The 16,349-nt window shown below is 49.3% G+C and overlaps 2 protein-coding genes across 3 annotated transcripts in view; both read right to left on the bottom strand.

The window, feature by feature from the left end:
- Positions 1-16,349, bottom strand: part of GNPTG (N-acetylglucosamine-1-phosphate transferase subunit gamma) — a 53,038-nt gene that overhangs the window by 17,557 nt on the left and 19,132 nt on the right. For both annotated transcript variants that reach the window (XM_075010754.1, XM_075010753.1), the window contains one exon: positions 709-823. In XM_075010754.1, the coding sequence (XP_074866855.1) occupies positions 709-823 (115 nt within the window). The remainder of the gene's footprint in view (positions 1-708; positions 824-16,349) is intronic.
- On the bottom strand, positions 5,652-12,880 carry LOC142021846 (uncharacterized). Its single transcript, XM_075011096.1, has 3 exons — positions 9,394-12,880; positions 9,072-9,222; positions 5,652-5,827 (listed from the first exon to the last, which is right to left on the bottom strand). Exons 1-3 carry the CDS (start codon positions 9,985-9,987, stop codon positions 5,652-5,654), a joined length of 921 nt encoding a protein of 306 aa, XP_074867197.1. The 5' UTR covers positions 9,988-12,880.

The raw sequence follows: 16,349 nt of genomic DNA, 5'->3' as shown, positions 1-16,349 counted from the left end.
CGGGTGCCACCCTCCTGATTAGCAGAGCATCCACGGCCATGTACAGTGGGCAGCATGATTTCTATCAGTGGTGCACATCTATATATGCCTAGGTGCACATAACAAAATTTATTCTGCCCATGGGTGGGAAAAAAAAGAGTAAACATTACCCTGATCCCTCTATTTCCCTTTCCACCTCCACATTATTTCCTGTCTACAAGAGATGTCCTTCAGCAATAAGCTGATAGGAACATGGCTACTGTTATGCTGGAAAGTGTTCTTGGAAATCATGAACTAGCTCTGTGATCTACACATAACTGCAGAGATGCTAGAGGCTGTGGCTAAAGAGCTGTCAGTAGTTCTTTTGTTTCCCAGTCTCTCCTCTTTTCATTTTTTTGTTCTTGTCCAAGATTCAATAGGGTTTTGCCAATCAATACCTAGAACATTCCCTGAAATTTTGGAATTAACTGGATGTAGTGTTCCAAAGATATCCCACTGCATACTTACAGAAAAATTCCACAGACTTGAATGTACGGGCTTTGCAAGCTCAACCAATAAGAGTGCCAAATTATTATAACAATGGATGCTTTACAAATGTTTGTATTAACAATGTTACATTTACTTCTCATTGACATACCGATACAAACTAACAAATCAGAAATCTAAACTTCAAGGCTTGGGTAAGATGCCACCTACCTTACATGTGTACTGACCTTTTTATCTACCTACCTAGAAGAGAATGAGGATGGCAAGCAAGAGGAGTCTCAAATGTTAATGAGTAAACACAAGTACTTGGCTCAGAAACATGAGCCAATTTATTGATTTTTCCACAAATAAGGAGAACCTGAAGAAAAAGGATGAAAGGAAACTGGTTGAACACACAATATAGTCACTAGTATCATGTTGAACAGAACCAACATACATCACTAACTTCCCATTTCATCACGAGTATTGGTGCATTCCAGAAAGTACTGTAGTCACCAGGCTTTCAGTGCTGCTATCATTTTACCAAATGCAGAAGAAAGAAGTCACAGCCACTATTAAAGTATTTTTTCAAATTAAGTTATTTTAATGCCTGGAACAAATTTGCTCCTTTCCCAATGAGAAATGGCTCCTCCACCCATGTTCCCTTTACATGACATAAGTCACCACAACTTCCAACATACGCACATTGAATCGGATGCCCTTCTGAACTTGGCAACTCACTTCAGGTGCATTTGCATGTGATGCATGCTCCCATCTCTCAAGAATTACCAGCTTATGAACTGTGAAAAATTGCATCCAGAGCACCTGAATAGCAGTACAAAGTAAAAAACACTAAACACCAGACTCTTATATCCTTTAATGTTTCCAGAGAATATGAATCTGCCCAGCACAGAACATGTGTTGATGCTCATTATAATCTTTATATTTTCAGCTTTAATGTTTTATGACCTTTTACAAGCAAAAAGTCCCAGGAGGTTTCAAATTTTTAATATTAAAAATCATGCAATACTGTAAAGCCAAATATATATATAAATGGACTACAGGAAGAAAGAATGCTCGTATGGCTTGCCTAACAGGCTCTGTTCTCCACCCTTCAGATCAAAACAAATAAGCTTGATGCTTCCCAGTTTCTAGGCATCATTTTTTTTTTAAATTCAGTGAGTCTCCTTCACCAGTACAGCCTCATGAAGCAGCATATAGATGGAAATAAACTTTCCCCTTAGCCTACTCTCATCATCTTGAGATCCTGCCTCTCTTAGCTCCTACCAGACACTCCCCTTGCACATCCTACTTGTCCTCTAACTGTTCCCAGCTGACAGGTTGATTACTCTCACTGGTTTGTCAGAGTCCTGCCTAATTAAATCACTGAGCACCCTCTCTCCAATTAAATCTACTGTAGGGGGAACAGGCAGTACCTTAATGACAGAAAACAGAGTGAGTTCTAAGCTCCCAGCATTCTGCCACAATAAGACTATGTAAAGATAAAGCCTTTTTCTATAGCCATAGTCATAGGCCTAAAGAGTAAGGCTTTAGCAACCTTTCTGAGGCAGAGGGCCGAAATTTTACCTTTTCATCTCATGTACGGTTCGAGTGCTGATGATACTTTTTAAAGTCACTAATAATCCTACTTTCAACAGCTTCATTAATAAATAAATTAAGGTGAAGACGTTTACGATTTAGGTGGTCATTGGCAGCATTAGCTAGTCTTTTGTTAATTCACAGGCAGCTTCTGCGTCATGCACTGATGAAAATTGGATCATATGTCACTCTTGGCACCTGTGCCAGGGTGGTTGACCCCTAGTCTAAGGTTTTCATCTGAATCCAGAGTACAAGAGCAGCAACCATTAGCTGAAAAGCAGGAAATCACATACTCTCATTACATTAATATAGTATAATACTGTGAAGAAGCAAACTCCGTCCTAATGGCACCCAATATCACCAGATAAAGAAATGAAGTTCAAGCTGATTAGTAAGAGAGAGGGAGCCATGCTAGTCTATATACTATCAAAACAAAAAAGCAGTAAAGTAGCACTTTAAAGACTAACAAAATAATTTATTAGGTGAGCTTTTGTGGGACGGACCCACTTCTTCAGACCACAGCCATACCAGAACAGGCTCAATATATAAGGTATAGAGAACCAAAAATAGTAATCAAGGTTTACAAATCAGAAAAAAAATTATCAAGGTGAGTAAATCAAGAGAGTAGAGGGGCGGGGGGAGGGGGAGTCAAGAATTAGATTAAGCCAAGTTTGCAAAAGAGCCCCTATAATGACCCTGAAAATTCGCATCCCGGTTCAAACCATGTGTTAATGTGTCAAATTTGAATATAAGAGAGCTTAGCAGCCTCTCTTTCCAAAGTAGTGTGAAAATCTCTTCAGTAAGACGCAAACTCAAGTCATTAACAGAATGGCCCACTCCATTAAAATGTCGGCTTACTGGTTTGTGGATCAGGAGTGTTTTTATGTCTGTTTTGTGCCCATTAATTCTTTGTCTAAGAGAGTCTGAAGTCTGTCCAATATACAAAGCATCTGGACGTTGTTGGCACATGATGGCATATACGATGTTAGCTGAGGAACATGAGAATGTGCCCCTGATTCTGTGATTAAAATTAGGTCCACTGATGGTATCCCCAGAATAGATATGTGGGCAAAGCTCACAGCGGGCTTTGTTGCAAGGAGACATCTCAGGACTGGTGTTCCTCGGGTACAGACTGTGGCTGTTGGTGAGAATCCTCATAAGGTTTTCAGATTGTATGTAGGAGAGAACAGGCCTGTCACCAAGGGCCTTCTGGAGTGTGGCATCCTGATTAAGGATAGGCTGTAGGTCTTTAATAATCTGTTGCAGTGGTTTGAGTTGGGGGTGGTAGGTAATGACCAGTGGTGCTCTGCTCTTGGCTTTTTTGGGCCCATCTTGGAGTAACTGTCTCTGGGTATTCATGTGGCCCTGTCGATGTGTTTTTTTATTTCTCCGGGTGGGTAATTCAGGTTTATGAATATTTGGTAAAGATCTTGTAGTTTTTAGTCTCTATCAGTAGGATCAGAGCAAATGCAATTGTACCTAAGGGCTTGACTGTAAACAATGGATCTAGTTATATGTGCAGTATGGAAGCTAGACACGTGTAGGTAAGTACAGCGATCAGTGCGTTCCGGTAGAGTGTGGTACTGATCAGGCCATCCTTGATTTGTACTGTAGTGTCCAGGAAATCTCTCTCTTGCATGGAGAAATTGAGGCATAAGTTGATAGTGGGGTGCAGAGATTAATCTAATTCTTGACTCCGCCCCTGCCCCGCTACTCTCTGATTTGCTCACCTTGATCATTTTTTTTCTGATTTGTCAACTGTGATTACTATTTTTCGTTCTCTATGCCTTAAATATTGAGTCTGTTCTGGTATGGCTATGGTCTGAAGAAGTGGGCCTGTCCCATGAAAGCTCACCTAATAAATTATTTTGTTAGTCTTTGAAGTTCAAGATGGTTAAGAAAACAGTATGATGATAGCATTTTGTCTAACAAGAAACTATTTATCCATAGCTGGGTTTTGAAAATCCTCATTCCTTTATTGCTTTATTATTATCGTTCACAACATTTTTCTTGCAGTTGCTGGGTGTTGAAGACTGTTCCTCAGAATAGTCAGAAACCACACTGGGATTCTGGGAGAATTTCTTCTGTGTGTGACCAGAGTCAGTTTGCAAGGATTCTAGCTCAGCCTTTCCCTGCCATTTCCAGGAGGAAGACGTCATGATAGTTTCCACAGTCCAACTTGTCACCCTTCTTGAAGAGACTGATAATCAGTGTCTCTCTGAAATCTCACAGCATCTGCTCCCTATCCCAGATCTTGAGAATCAGGAGGTGGAATTATTTGTGGAGCTCTGGCCCACCTTCTTGGAAGACTTCATCGGGGATTGCATCTAGTCCATTTGCCTTGTTGCACTTCATCGCTTTCATGGCAGCTTGGACCTCACTCAGGGTAGGAAGTGTGGCAAGATAGTCCCTAGGCAGTTGCTGAGGAATTTAGTCAAGGGATTCTAGGACCATGATGGAGGGGCGGTTCAAGAGCTCAATATAGTGCTCCCTCCAGCAAGCAGCAACAGCTTCATTGTCTTCAAGAGTTGGGCACCATCCTTTGATCTCAGGAGATTGATTCCATGGTTTCTCTGTACATAAACAGCTTCGCCAGCACTGAAGAAACCTCTTGTAATATTGATGTCTGCGAGAAGGTGGAGTTCTTGAGCCTTCTCAGTCCACCACTGGTTTTTCAAAGTCCTTGCTTTATGTTGGACTTCTGCCTTGGGGTGTGATACTCTCTTTTTTGTGCAGTTGATGTCGCTTTGCCGGGCTCTAATGGATTTCCTTTTTGCCTCAGTCAGACATTCAATTTCTACACTATTCTCATCAAACCAGTCGTGATGCTTCCTGGACTGGTAGTCGATGGTTTCTCCACAAGCTCTCTTCCACATCTTCAGGGTGTACCATCAGCAGCTTCCTTTGGAGCACTACCTGTAAGTCACTTCATCTGATGGGATCCTTCAAACTTTGTATGTTGATCTTTCATCAGATCAGTTTCCTTTGACTTCTCCCTTTGGTGACAATCCTAATCACCATTGTGGATCGAATAAGGTGGTGATTGGTCCACCAGTCGTCAGCACTAGTCACTGTATGCGTGAAAAGGACATAACGCTGATCCTGAGTGTGGACGATGATGTAGTCTATGAAATGCCAGTGCTTCAATGAAGGATTTTGCCATGATATCTTAAATTTGTTTTTCTGGCAGAAGATGCTGATGATGACAAGCTTGTGTTCCACACATTTCGTAAGGAGAAGCACTCCGCTGGAGTTGCTGTTGCCAACTCCTTCTTTTCCAAAGGTAGTCTGCCAGAGGTCCGCGTCTCTTCCAACCCTGGCATTGAAATCCCCCAAGAAAAGGATCTTGTCCTGTTTGGGGATGTCTTTCAGGAACGTGTCCAGTTGGGTGTTGAACTTCTCTTTCACGTCATCTTCAGCATCTAGATTTGGTGCATAAGCACTGACAAAAGTCGCCTGTTGGTTTCTGACAAGCTTCAAGCGGAGAGTCATAAGATGCACATTGATGCCGACACGGACTTCAGATAGGAGCTGTGTCAGTTCATTTTTTATAGCAAATTCTACTCAATTTGTTTTTCTTCCTTTGGGGCTTCTTTCCAGAAGAATGTTTACCATCTGTCTTCTTCTCTTAGCTGTTCTCCTTCTGGCCTACACATTTCTGCCAGGGCAGCTATATTAATGTTGAATCGTCGCAGCTTGCAGGCGATAACTGCTGTGCATCTTTCAAGTTGCTCACTGTCTGAATTGTCCATTAGACTCCGAATATTCCATGTTCCAAAGTTTACTGTTTGATTTCAACAGCATAGACGTGAACCCACGGGACACAGTTATCCAGTCGGGGGCTTGAGGTGGACTATATTTAGGGCACCTTTTCTAGACCACTCCCCATGTGGGGTGAGCACAGTGGATCTTAAATAGGTCTGCTCAGTCATGGATGCAGCAGCCAGACCCGTCAGTCCTCAAAACGACCAACTGATACATACATCCACCACCTATGTGCTGATCCATGACTAAAACGTCAGATTTCACAATCCCACTCCCATTGCCATTCACCAGTTGCCATAAGGCTGTGCATCTTTCAAGGTGCTCACTGGAATTGGTTGACAAGAAGCATACAGGTTAGCCAGATCTTTGAGAAAGCATTTTGTGATTGGATGGGTGAATACTGACATGCCATTGACGGCATGCTTGAACGCTGATATTGTTGCCAGGTGCACCTTTAAGGTGCATCTACACATGCAAAAAACTTCGAAAAGAGAGGCCCTTTTTTGAAAGAGCGGGAGGAGCGGCTACACGCATAAACCCGTCTTTCAAAAGAAAATCGAAAGTACGGGGCTCGGAAATCGAAATCCGAACCGCGATCCTGTATCAGGAAGATCTCTCCCTTTCGAAATAATAAATCAAAAGAGTACACATGTAGAGCCTCCACAGCCCACTCTTTTGAAATACAGGTCCGCCATAGCGCCAATCAGCTGGAGTGTGGGGCCGCTCCAGCTGGCAGCAGCGGGACTCTATGGTCCCTGCGTTCAGCTGCCTTAAAGCCGCACACACACAGAAAACCCGTGGCAGGAAGCTGAGAGCATGCTGGGAGCAGCGTGCACACGAGCTCCAGCCGCACGTTCCAGCCCTGGCCAATAGCCAGACCCACCGTGAGCCCCACGGCCCCCACTCCGAGCCCTCTCCAGCCTCCCAGGGGGAGAAAAAAAATGAGCCCCCTCCTGGATGGAACGGGAGCTCTGGGACCTCCTCTGCCTCTGGCAGGACGAGGAGGTCCTCCGCCACATGGGGGTCAAGCGGCGGAATGCCGCAGCCTTTGGCTGCCTGGCAACAGGCCTCTGCACCGGGGCCACCCAGAGCGTACCCCAGACCAGGTATGCTCCAAGGTGAAGGAGCTGCGCCAGGGATGTGCCTGGGCCAGGGACCAGGCCGGACGTTCCGGGGCAGGTCCAGTGACCTGCCCCTTCTACCGAGAGCTCTGGAGCATCCTGGGGCCCCAGGAGAGCTCCCCCACCGCTGTGGCCCTCCTGGACACCTCCGGGGAGGAGCTGCAGGTGGAGGAGGGGGAGGAGCAGCCCGCACTGGGGACCCAGGAGGGCGAGGGGACCACCGACTGGTCAAGCAAGGAGGGGAAGCTGACCATCCTCATCCCTCCTGCTCCTCCAGCCAGGCGACTGAGGGATGGCCATCCCCGGGGAACCCTCTGGTATGTACAGGGAGGGGTGCACACCTACTCCAAGGGTGGGGGTGACGCAAGGGCTAGGCACCCGCACATGGGACTGGTGGTCCCGGACCATACACAGGCCAGCCCCCACATGGGATGCGGCACCCCGTGGTGGTGCATCAGCAACGCCCAGCACCCGCCCTCAATGGACAGTGCCATAAGCCGCACAGGGGTGGCGGTTGGTCGGTGCTGGACGGCGCCCGGGGCCCACATACCGCAGGCTGGGAAGGGCCACCTGCAGGCGAGACCCCTGGAATCACACCCAGGCTGGGAGGCCCGGTCCCGGGGCGGGGGAGCGGGTCAGTGCTCCCTGGGGGGTCAGTGTCCCTTGTGGGGGCAGGGGCCCCATGGGGTGGGCTCAGGCGGATAGGCCACAGCCGGGTCCCCTCTGTCCAGGGCACACTACTCACATACTCTCCTCCTCACCACACAGCCACACCTTCCCTCGTGCCAGAGAGCCCACCAGCTGCAGCCGTCTGGATGCTACCCCAGGCAGGGTGCCGTCAGGGCTGTGGCCGGAGGGCTCTACACCGGGCCGAAGAAGACCAGGCCAGCCAGCATCAGGCCGCAGTGGCTGAGGAGTACCTCCAGCTCGCCCGGGCAGATATGGAATGGCAGAGGGCGACCTGGGACAGGATGCTGGACACATTCCAGGGCACTGGCCAGGCTGTGCGGGAGCACACAGCCACTATGGCCCGCCTGGAGACTCCTCCTGCTGGCCCTGCTCCCGCCTCCCCCGAGCCTGCGCCCTCTGCCCCCACCAGGCCCACCTGCCAGCAATATTTGCCAGTGGTACCCGCACCCTCCCCCCACCACTAGGGACCCCACACCCAGGGGGGCAGGGGCTCCAGGGGCCGACGGGGTTCGCGGCCCACCACCCCTGCCCCGCAATGAGCACCTCGCCCCCCTCCAAGTTGGTTCCCTCCTCCCCCCTCCGAGTTAGGTTCCCCCATCCCCCTCCGAGTTGGGTTCCCTCCTCCCCCTCCGAGTTGGGTTCCCCCCCAGCCCCCTCCAAGATAGGTTTTCCCCTGTACGTATTATTCCAAACACCCAAGTTATATAAACGTTTCTTTATTATTCACCACTCCGTGCTGTGCTCCTCGGTGGCTGGTGGGTGGTGGAAGTGCGGGTGTGGTGCTGGTGGGGGTGGCAGGAATGGTGGGTGACAGATGTGCATGGGATGTGGGCGTGCGTGCGGGTCAGAGGTGGCCATCCGCAAAGGCCTGCCTGAGGGCCTCCTGGATGCGGTGGCTGTCCCGATGGGCCTGGCGGATGGGGGCAGCGCCCAGTTGCTCACAGACAGTGCCAGCCGGAGGGCCCCCACCGGGGACATAGGCGTCCCCCTTTCCCTCCACAATGTTGTGGAGGACGCAACAGGCACCCACCACCTGGGGCACGTTGGGGACCCCGACCTCCAGACGGGTGAGGAGACACCTCCAGCGCCCCTTTAGACACCCGAAGGCCCGCTCCACCACGTTGCGGGCGTGGTTGAGGCGTTCATTGAACATCTCCCAGGTGGGGTCAAGGTGTCCCATGTAGGGCCTTATGAGCCATGGCTGCAGCGGGTACGCCATATCTGCCACCATGCAGAGCAGCATGGTGACGTCCTCCGCCACGGGGATCTCCTTCTAGGGGACGAAGGTGCCAGCCCACTTGCGGCGGCAGAGGCTGGAGTTCCAGAAGACCCGGGCATCGTGGGTGCAGCCGGCCCAGCCCACGTAGAGGTCGGTGAACTGGCCCCTCATGTCCACTAGGACCTGCAGCACCAGCGAATGGTAGCCCTTCCAGTTGATGTACTGGCCAGCACTGTGTGGCGGGGCACGGATAGGGATATTTGTGCCGTCCAAAGCGCCAATGCAGTTCAGGAAGCCCAGATCCTGGAAGCTGGCAATGGTGTTGTCCACATCCCCCAGGTGGATGACCCCATGGAGCAGCATCGCGTTGATGGCCCTGACAACCTGCAGAGGGGGAAGGGGGACACATGCTCTAATGCAGGTGTGGCGGCCGTGGCCCCCCACCTCCGGCCCATTCTGCCCCCCTCCCGTCCGGCCCCCAGCCCGTGCAGCCCCTGCCCCCTCCCATCCAGCCCCTTGCAGGGGAGGGTTCCCCTTGCCCCAGGCCCCCCTTACCTCCATAAGGACAGCCCCGACAGTGGCCTTGCCCACCCCGAACTGCTGTCCCACGGAGCGATAGGAGTCCGGGGTGGCCTGCTTCCAGATGGCGACTGTGACCCGTTTCTCCACGGTGAGGGCTGGCTGCATGCAGGTGTCGTGGTGCCGGAGCGCGGGGGTGAGCCAGTGGCAGATCTCCTCAAAGGTCTGCCTCAACATGCAGAAGTTCCGCAGCCACCTTTCCTCGCCCCACTCCCCCAGCACCACGCGCTCCCACCAGTCAGTGCTGTTGGGGTGGGTCCAGAGGCTTTGGTACCCAGGGGGGTGCCTGGCGGTACCGCGGAGGGGGGAGTCCCACAGCCCTGGGGGGACCTTGCAGCCCCCCGATGAGCTCAGGTGCAGCTGCAGCGAGGGTGCACAGCACTGCCAGCAGGGCGTCCATAATGAGGGCATCCGCCTGCAGGAGCTGTCGTTGGGTTTCCATGGGCACGAGTGGGCTCTGCTGGCCACAAACAGGCTGGGCAGCACTCGGCTTGTGCAGAGGGGAGGGCAGAGGGAGGGGCCCTTTAAAGGAGGCGGCTGGTTGTGGCCCTGGAAGGGCTTGTCAGCCATGGGACCCCCTCCGCTGTGTTTCCTGCCTCCCTGCTTTCAAGAGAGAGCTTGGAGCCATGTGGACGCTCTCTTTTGAAAGACCAGGGTGGCACTTCGAAAGAGTGGATCGGAACGCCAATCTGAAAAATGGCAGCGGGTGTGCTCTTTCGATGGCCGCTTTTTCAAAAGCCGAACTTTGATTTTTGCCCTTTTGAAAGGGTGCTTACGTGTAGACGCAGCTTTAAAGATGCTAATGCCGATCCCATTTGTTTCAGGTGTAGGAGGTATTCAAGGATGATGTGTATGGGAGGCTCCAAGGGAACCAGACCCTTTGAGGAGCACCAAGTCATGAACCTATTCCATTTGGACATGTAAGTACTGTGAGTAGTAGGCCTTCTGCTATGCATTAGTACCTGTTTGAGTTGTTCAGAACAGAAGTGCTCAGAGATATCAAGCCAACTATCAATCAAGCTGTGAGGTGGAAAGTGTGTGGCTGGGGGTGCTGCAATGACTGTTGGTTTTGACTGAGGTAATCTGGTAAGTCAGGAGGCAGATAGCGAGGACACGGAGACATCCATCTTAGAAACAGGAACCACTGCTGCCAGGCCCATGCTGGGGCTATTAGGATCAGTCTGGCTCCCCCTCCATATTGGCCCTTTCTACGACCCGAGGTATGAGAGGCATGGGGGGAAATGCATAGAGTAGAGGACCCCTCCAACTGATAAGGAAGGCATCTCTCAAGGAGCTGGGGCCCAGTCCCATACTGGAACAATAAAGAAGACATTCTCTGTTTTTGAAGGTGGCAAAGAAGTCCATGTGGGGACAGCCCCACCGATGGAAGACTAGCTGATGGATGTCAGTGCAGAATTCCTACTCATGGTGCAGTGCAAACTGTCTGCTTAAAAAGTCCACTGCAGTATTGTTGACCCTGGTAAGTATGAGGCCATTAATATTAGATTGTTGCGTATGCAACAATTCCAGAGGTCAATTGCTTCTGCGCAAAGGCAGGGAGATCATGCCCCTCCTTGGCAACTGATATAGTACGTAGTGGCAACATTGTCTGTGAATATTCTGACTGTAGAATCGCGGATTCAACTGAAAAAGTGTTTGCAAGCATTGAGGACTGCCCTCAATTCCAATAGGTTTATGTGCAGGGTTGCCTTGTTCAGAGACCATTGCCCTTGTATGGAAATTCTGTCAATGTGAGCTCCCCACCCCCAGTAGGAAAGCATCCATTGTTATTAAGAATGGTGGCAGCAGTTGATGGAAGGGCACGGCTCAAAGGAGATTGCCACAGCTCTTCCACCATTGGAATGATTCTAAAACACGGTTTGGTAGTGATACCACCTTGACAGCATGTCTGTTGGATGTATAGACAGTCGCCATCCAGTGGTGCAAACAGTGTAAGTGAAGTCTGGCATGTGAACCATATGTGTGGTGGCAGCCATGTGGTCCATTGATTGTAGACAAGTATGGATTTGAACCGTCGGGCTGTGGCTCACGACATCAATAAGAGTCTGTATGATGTGAAAACGCTGGAGCGGTAGGTAGGCCCTGGCTATGAATTCAATAGTTTACATCAGCTTGGTAACTGACTTCTGCTCATTTATGATGAGGCCAAGCACTAAAAGGGTGCACTTCATGACAAGAATCATATTGAGCATGTCCATGTGTGAACGACCTTCTCAGAGGCAACTGTCCAAATAGGGAAATATGATGATGCCCTGGTGACAAAGGAAAGCTGCCACAACAGCAAGGGTCTTGGAGAATACTCTGGGGAACAGTCAACAGACTGAAAGGTAAGGTTCGATATTGAAAATGTCTGTTGCCTGCCATAAAGTGGAGAAAATGCTTGTGAGCACAATGAATGGTGATGTGAAAATAGGCATCTTGCAGGTCGAGTGCTGCAAACCAATCGCCATAGTCTAAAGCAGGCGTGATGAAGACGAGAGTGAACATCTTAAACCATTATTTGCGAAAGTACTGGTTCACAGCTCAAAGGTTTAGTATCGGTCTCCACTCGCTGCTCTTCTTAGAATCATAGAACAGTGGAGCTGGAAGAGACCTGAAAAAGCCATCAAGTCCAGCCCCCTGCCCTAAGCAGGACCAAACTCATCAGATCAGCCCCACCAGGGCTTTATCAAGGCGAGACTTAAACACCTCTAGGGATGGAGACTCCACTACTTCCCTGGGTACACCATTCCAATGCTTCACCACCCTCCTAGCGAAAAAGTTTTTCCTAATATTCAACCTGGACCTTCCCAACTGCAAGTTGAGACCATTGTTCCATGTTCTGCCATCCGTTACCACTGTGAACAGCCTCTCTCCAACCTCTTTGCAACCTCCCTTCAGTAAGTTGAAGGCTGTTATCAAGTCCCCCCTCAGTCTTCTCTTCTGCAGACTAAACAGTCCCAATTCCCTCAAACTTTCTTCATAAGTCATATGCTCCAGCCACCTAATTATTTTGGTCGCCCTCTGCTGGACCCTCTCCAGTGTATCCACATCCTTCCTATAATTGGGCACCCAGAACTGGATACAGTGTTCCAGATGCGGCCTCACCAAAGCCGAATAAAGAGGAACAATCACTTCTTTGGATCTACTGGCAACACTCCTCTTGATGTAACCTAATATGCCATTAGCCTTCTTGGCTACAACGGCACACTGTTGACTCTTCTTGGTCAGGAAATAAGAATAAAATCATCTGCCTCTTAATTCCTCTGGTACCCGTTCCACAACTCCAATGGAAAGGAGGAGGTCCACCGTCTCTCTTAAAACAGACTCGTGAAAGGAGCCCCGGAAGAGGGACGGGTGGGAGGAGTGGTGGGTGGAATGGAGAGGAGAGGGATGGTATATCCTGACACAATTATTTCCAGGACCAAAGGTCCAATGTGATCTTGGGTCAATGGTCACACAACAGGCAGAGACAGCAATGGTAAGTGGGTGTGGAGGTTGGTGAAACAATGACAATGGTCGGGCAGTTCTTGACCAACCCACTACCTTGTGGGTTAAGCAGGGTGGTTATGGGTCAGTTGGTTATCGCATCGTTGTCTCTGCCTATTGTAATTGTGATCAAAGCCCTTCTGTTAATATTGTGGGCAATGGAATGAGTAATCATATAGAATCATAGGGCTGGAAAGGATCTCAGGAAGTCATCGAGTCCAGCCCTCTGCTTCAAGCAGGGTCAACCCCAACTAAGTCATCTCAGCCAGGACCTTGTCAAGCTGGGACTTGAAAACCTCTAGAGATGGAGATTCCACCACCTCTCTAGGCAATGAATTCCAGTGCTTCACCACTCTCCTGGTGAAGCAATTTTTCCTAACATCCAACCTACACCTCTCCTTCTCTAACTTCTGACCATTGCTCCTTGTTCTGCTGTCCGTCACCACTATGAACAGTTACTCTCCATCCTCTTCAGAACTCCCCTTCAGGAAGCTAAAGGCTCTTATTAAATCACCCCTCAATCTTCTCTTCTGCAAAATAAATAAGCCCAAATCCCTCAGCCTCTCCTCATAGCCGCATCTACATGTGCCGGCTACTTCAAAGTAGCTGCGCCAACTTCGAAATAGCGCCCGCCACGTCTACACGTGGCGAGCGCCATTTCGAAATTGAAATCGACATAAGGCGGCGAGACGTCGAAGTCGCTATCCTCATGAGGAGATGGGAATAGCGCCCTACTTCAATGTTGAACGTCAAAGTAGGCACATGTAGCTGATCCGTGTACCGCAACATCAAAGTAGCGGGGTCTGCCATGGCGGCCATCAGCTGAGGGGTTGAGAGACGCTCTCTCCAGCCCCTGCGGGGCTCTATGGTCACCGTGGGCAGCAGCCCTTAGCCCAGGGCTTCTGGCTGCTGCTGCTGCAGCTGGGGATCCATGCTGCATGCACAGGGTCTGCAGCCAGTTGTCGGCTCTGTGGATCTTGTGCTGTTTAGTGCAAGTGTGTCTAGGAGGGGCCCTTTAAGGGAGCTGCTTGCTGTTGAGTCTGCCCTGTGACCCTGTCTGCAGCTGTTCCTGGCACCCTTATTTCGATGTGGGCCGCTTTGGTGTGTAGACGCTCCCCTGCAGCGCCTACTTCGATGTAGTGCTGAACGTCAACGGCACCAGCCCTGGAGGACATGTAGACGTTATTCATCAAAATAGCTTATTTTGATGTCGCTACATCGAAATAAGCTATTTCAATGTAGCATTCACGTGTAGACGTAGCTCATATGTCATGTGCTCCAGCTCCTTAATAATTTTCTTTGCCCTCTGCTGAACCTGCTTCAGCGCATCCACATCCTTTCTATTCGGGGGGGGGGGGGGGCAAAATTGGACACAATAGTCAAGATGTGGCCTCCCCAGTGCCAAATAGAGGGGAACAAAAACTTCTCTAGATCTGCTCAAAATGCTCCTCCTAATGCACCCCAATATGCCATTAGCCTGCTTGACTACAAGGGCACACTGTTTACTCATATCCAGCTCTTCATCCACCATAACCCCTAGGTCCCTTTCCACTGTACTGCTGCTTAGTCTGTCGGTCCCCAGCGTATAAGAATTATTGGGATTCTTCCGTCCAAAGTGCAGGACTCTGCACTTCTCCTCGTTGAACCTCATCAAATTGATGAGGAATGGAAAAATACTGCAAGGCAAGTATACATGCCAGGGCAGGGAAAAGGCAGGTGAGTGAGACTCTGAGAAAAAGGGAGGTGGTGAAGGCCGAGTGAGAAAAGTAATGCAGCCTTGGAAGCAGCCTGAGAAAGAAAGATGATCTTAGCTCATCATGAGAATGCAACTGCAAGATGTGTTTAGCTCAGCATGAGAATGTAACAGCAAGACTGATTTGTGGCAGAAGATTCAAGTGTCCATATCTGTGCAGCCCATAATGGAGCTATTGTTGTATGGGGTATATAAGGAAGATTGTACTTTGTTTTTGTCGAGAACCGGACACCCCTTGCCTTTTCTCCTGTGGCCATGTTAAATAAGCACTTCTGTTAGCCAAAAAGTGATCCTCTCTGAATTTGTACAACAAGATTTCTTTTGGCCCAATCCTCCATTTATCCAGGTCACTTTGTAGCCTCTCTCTATCCTCCAACATATCTACTGCTCCCCCTAGCTTAGTATCATCCGCAGATTTGCTGAGGGTCCAAACCAGCCCCTCAGCCAGATCATTAATAAAGATGTTGAACAACACTGGCCCCAGAACTGAGCCTTGAGGCACTCCACTTGAAACCAACCACCATCCAGATATTGAGCCACTGACCACTACCAGCTGGGCGTGACCATCAAGCCAGCTTTCTATCCATTTTATAATCCAGGGATCCAATCCATATTTCCTTAATTTATGGGAAAGAATGTTGTGAGAGACTGTATCTAAAGCTTTGCTGAAGTCAAGGTGTATCCCATCCACTGGCTCCCCTATGTCCACAGAGTCTGTTACCTCATCATAGAAGCTACTCAGATTAGTCAGGAACAACTTGTCCTTGGTGAATCTATGCTGACTACTTTTGATCACTTTTGCCTCTTCCAAGTTCTCCAAAATAGAGTCCTTGAGGATCCCCTCCATTATTTTCCCAGGAACTGAGGTAACACTGACCAGTCTATAGTTCTCTGGATTGTCCTCCTTTCCTTTTTTAAAGATCAGCAATACACTTGTCTTTTTCCAGTCATCCGGGAGCTCTCCCTATTTCCGTGAGCCTTCAAAGATAATGCCCAAAGGCTCGGCAATGATGTCTGCCAATTCCCTCAGTACCCTGGGGTGCATTAAATCCAGACCCATGGATTTGTGTACCTCTAGTTTTTCTAGGTAGCTGTTAACTCATTCCTTCCCCACTGAGGTCTGCCCTCCACCTTCCCATACTGCATTGTCTAGCATCGTAGTGTGGAAGCTGTCCTTGTCCATGAAGGCTGAGGCAAAAAAAGCATTGAATACTTCAGCTTTTCTTACATCATCTGTCACTAGGTTCTCTCTCTCATCCAGTAACGGCCCCACGCCTTCCCTGATAACCCTCTTATTGTTAACATGTCTGTAGAAACCCTTCTTGGTACCCTTTTGCATCCCCTGCCAGCTGCAGTTCCAATTGTGCTTTTGCTTTCCTGATTACTGTCTAGCCTTCTCCAGTCATATATTTATATTCTTCAGTCAACTGTCCACATTTCCACTTCCTACAAACATCCTTTTTGAGTTTAAACTGACCAGGGATTTCCCTGTTAAGCCAAGTTGGCTGCCCATCATATTTGTGTTTCTTACTATGCAGAGGGATAGTTTGTTCCTGTGCCTTCAGTAAGACTTCTTTAAAATATTGCCAGTTCTCCTGAACACTTTTCCCCTTCATCTTCGTTTCCCAAGGGATACTGCCCATCAGTTCCCTGAGAAAGTTGAGGTCTGCTCCTTTGAAATCAAGGGTCT

This window comes from Carettochelys insculpta, chromosome 16 (assembly GCF_033958435.1).
Source record: "Carettochelys insculpta isolate YL-2023 chromosome 16, ASM3395843v1, whole genome shotgun sequence".
Classification (NCBI taxonomy): Eukaryota; Metazoa; Chordata; order Testudines; family Carettochelyidae; genus Carettochelys; species Carettochelys insculpta.
The sequence above is the reverse complement of the archived record's forward strand: the minus strand, read 5'-3'. Positions and strand labels throughout refer to the sequence as shown.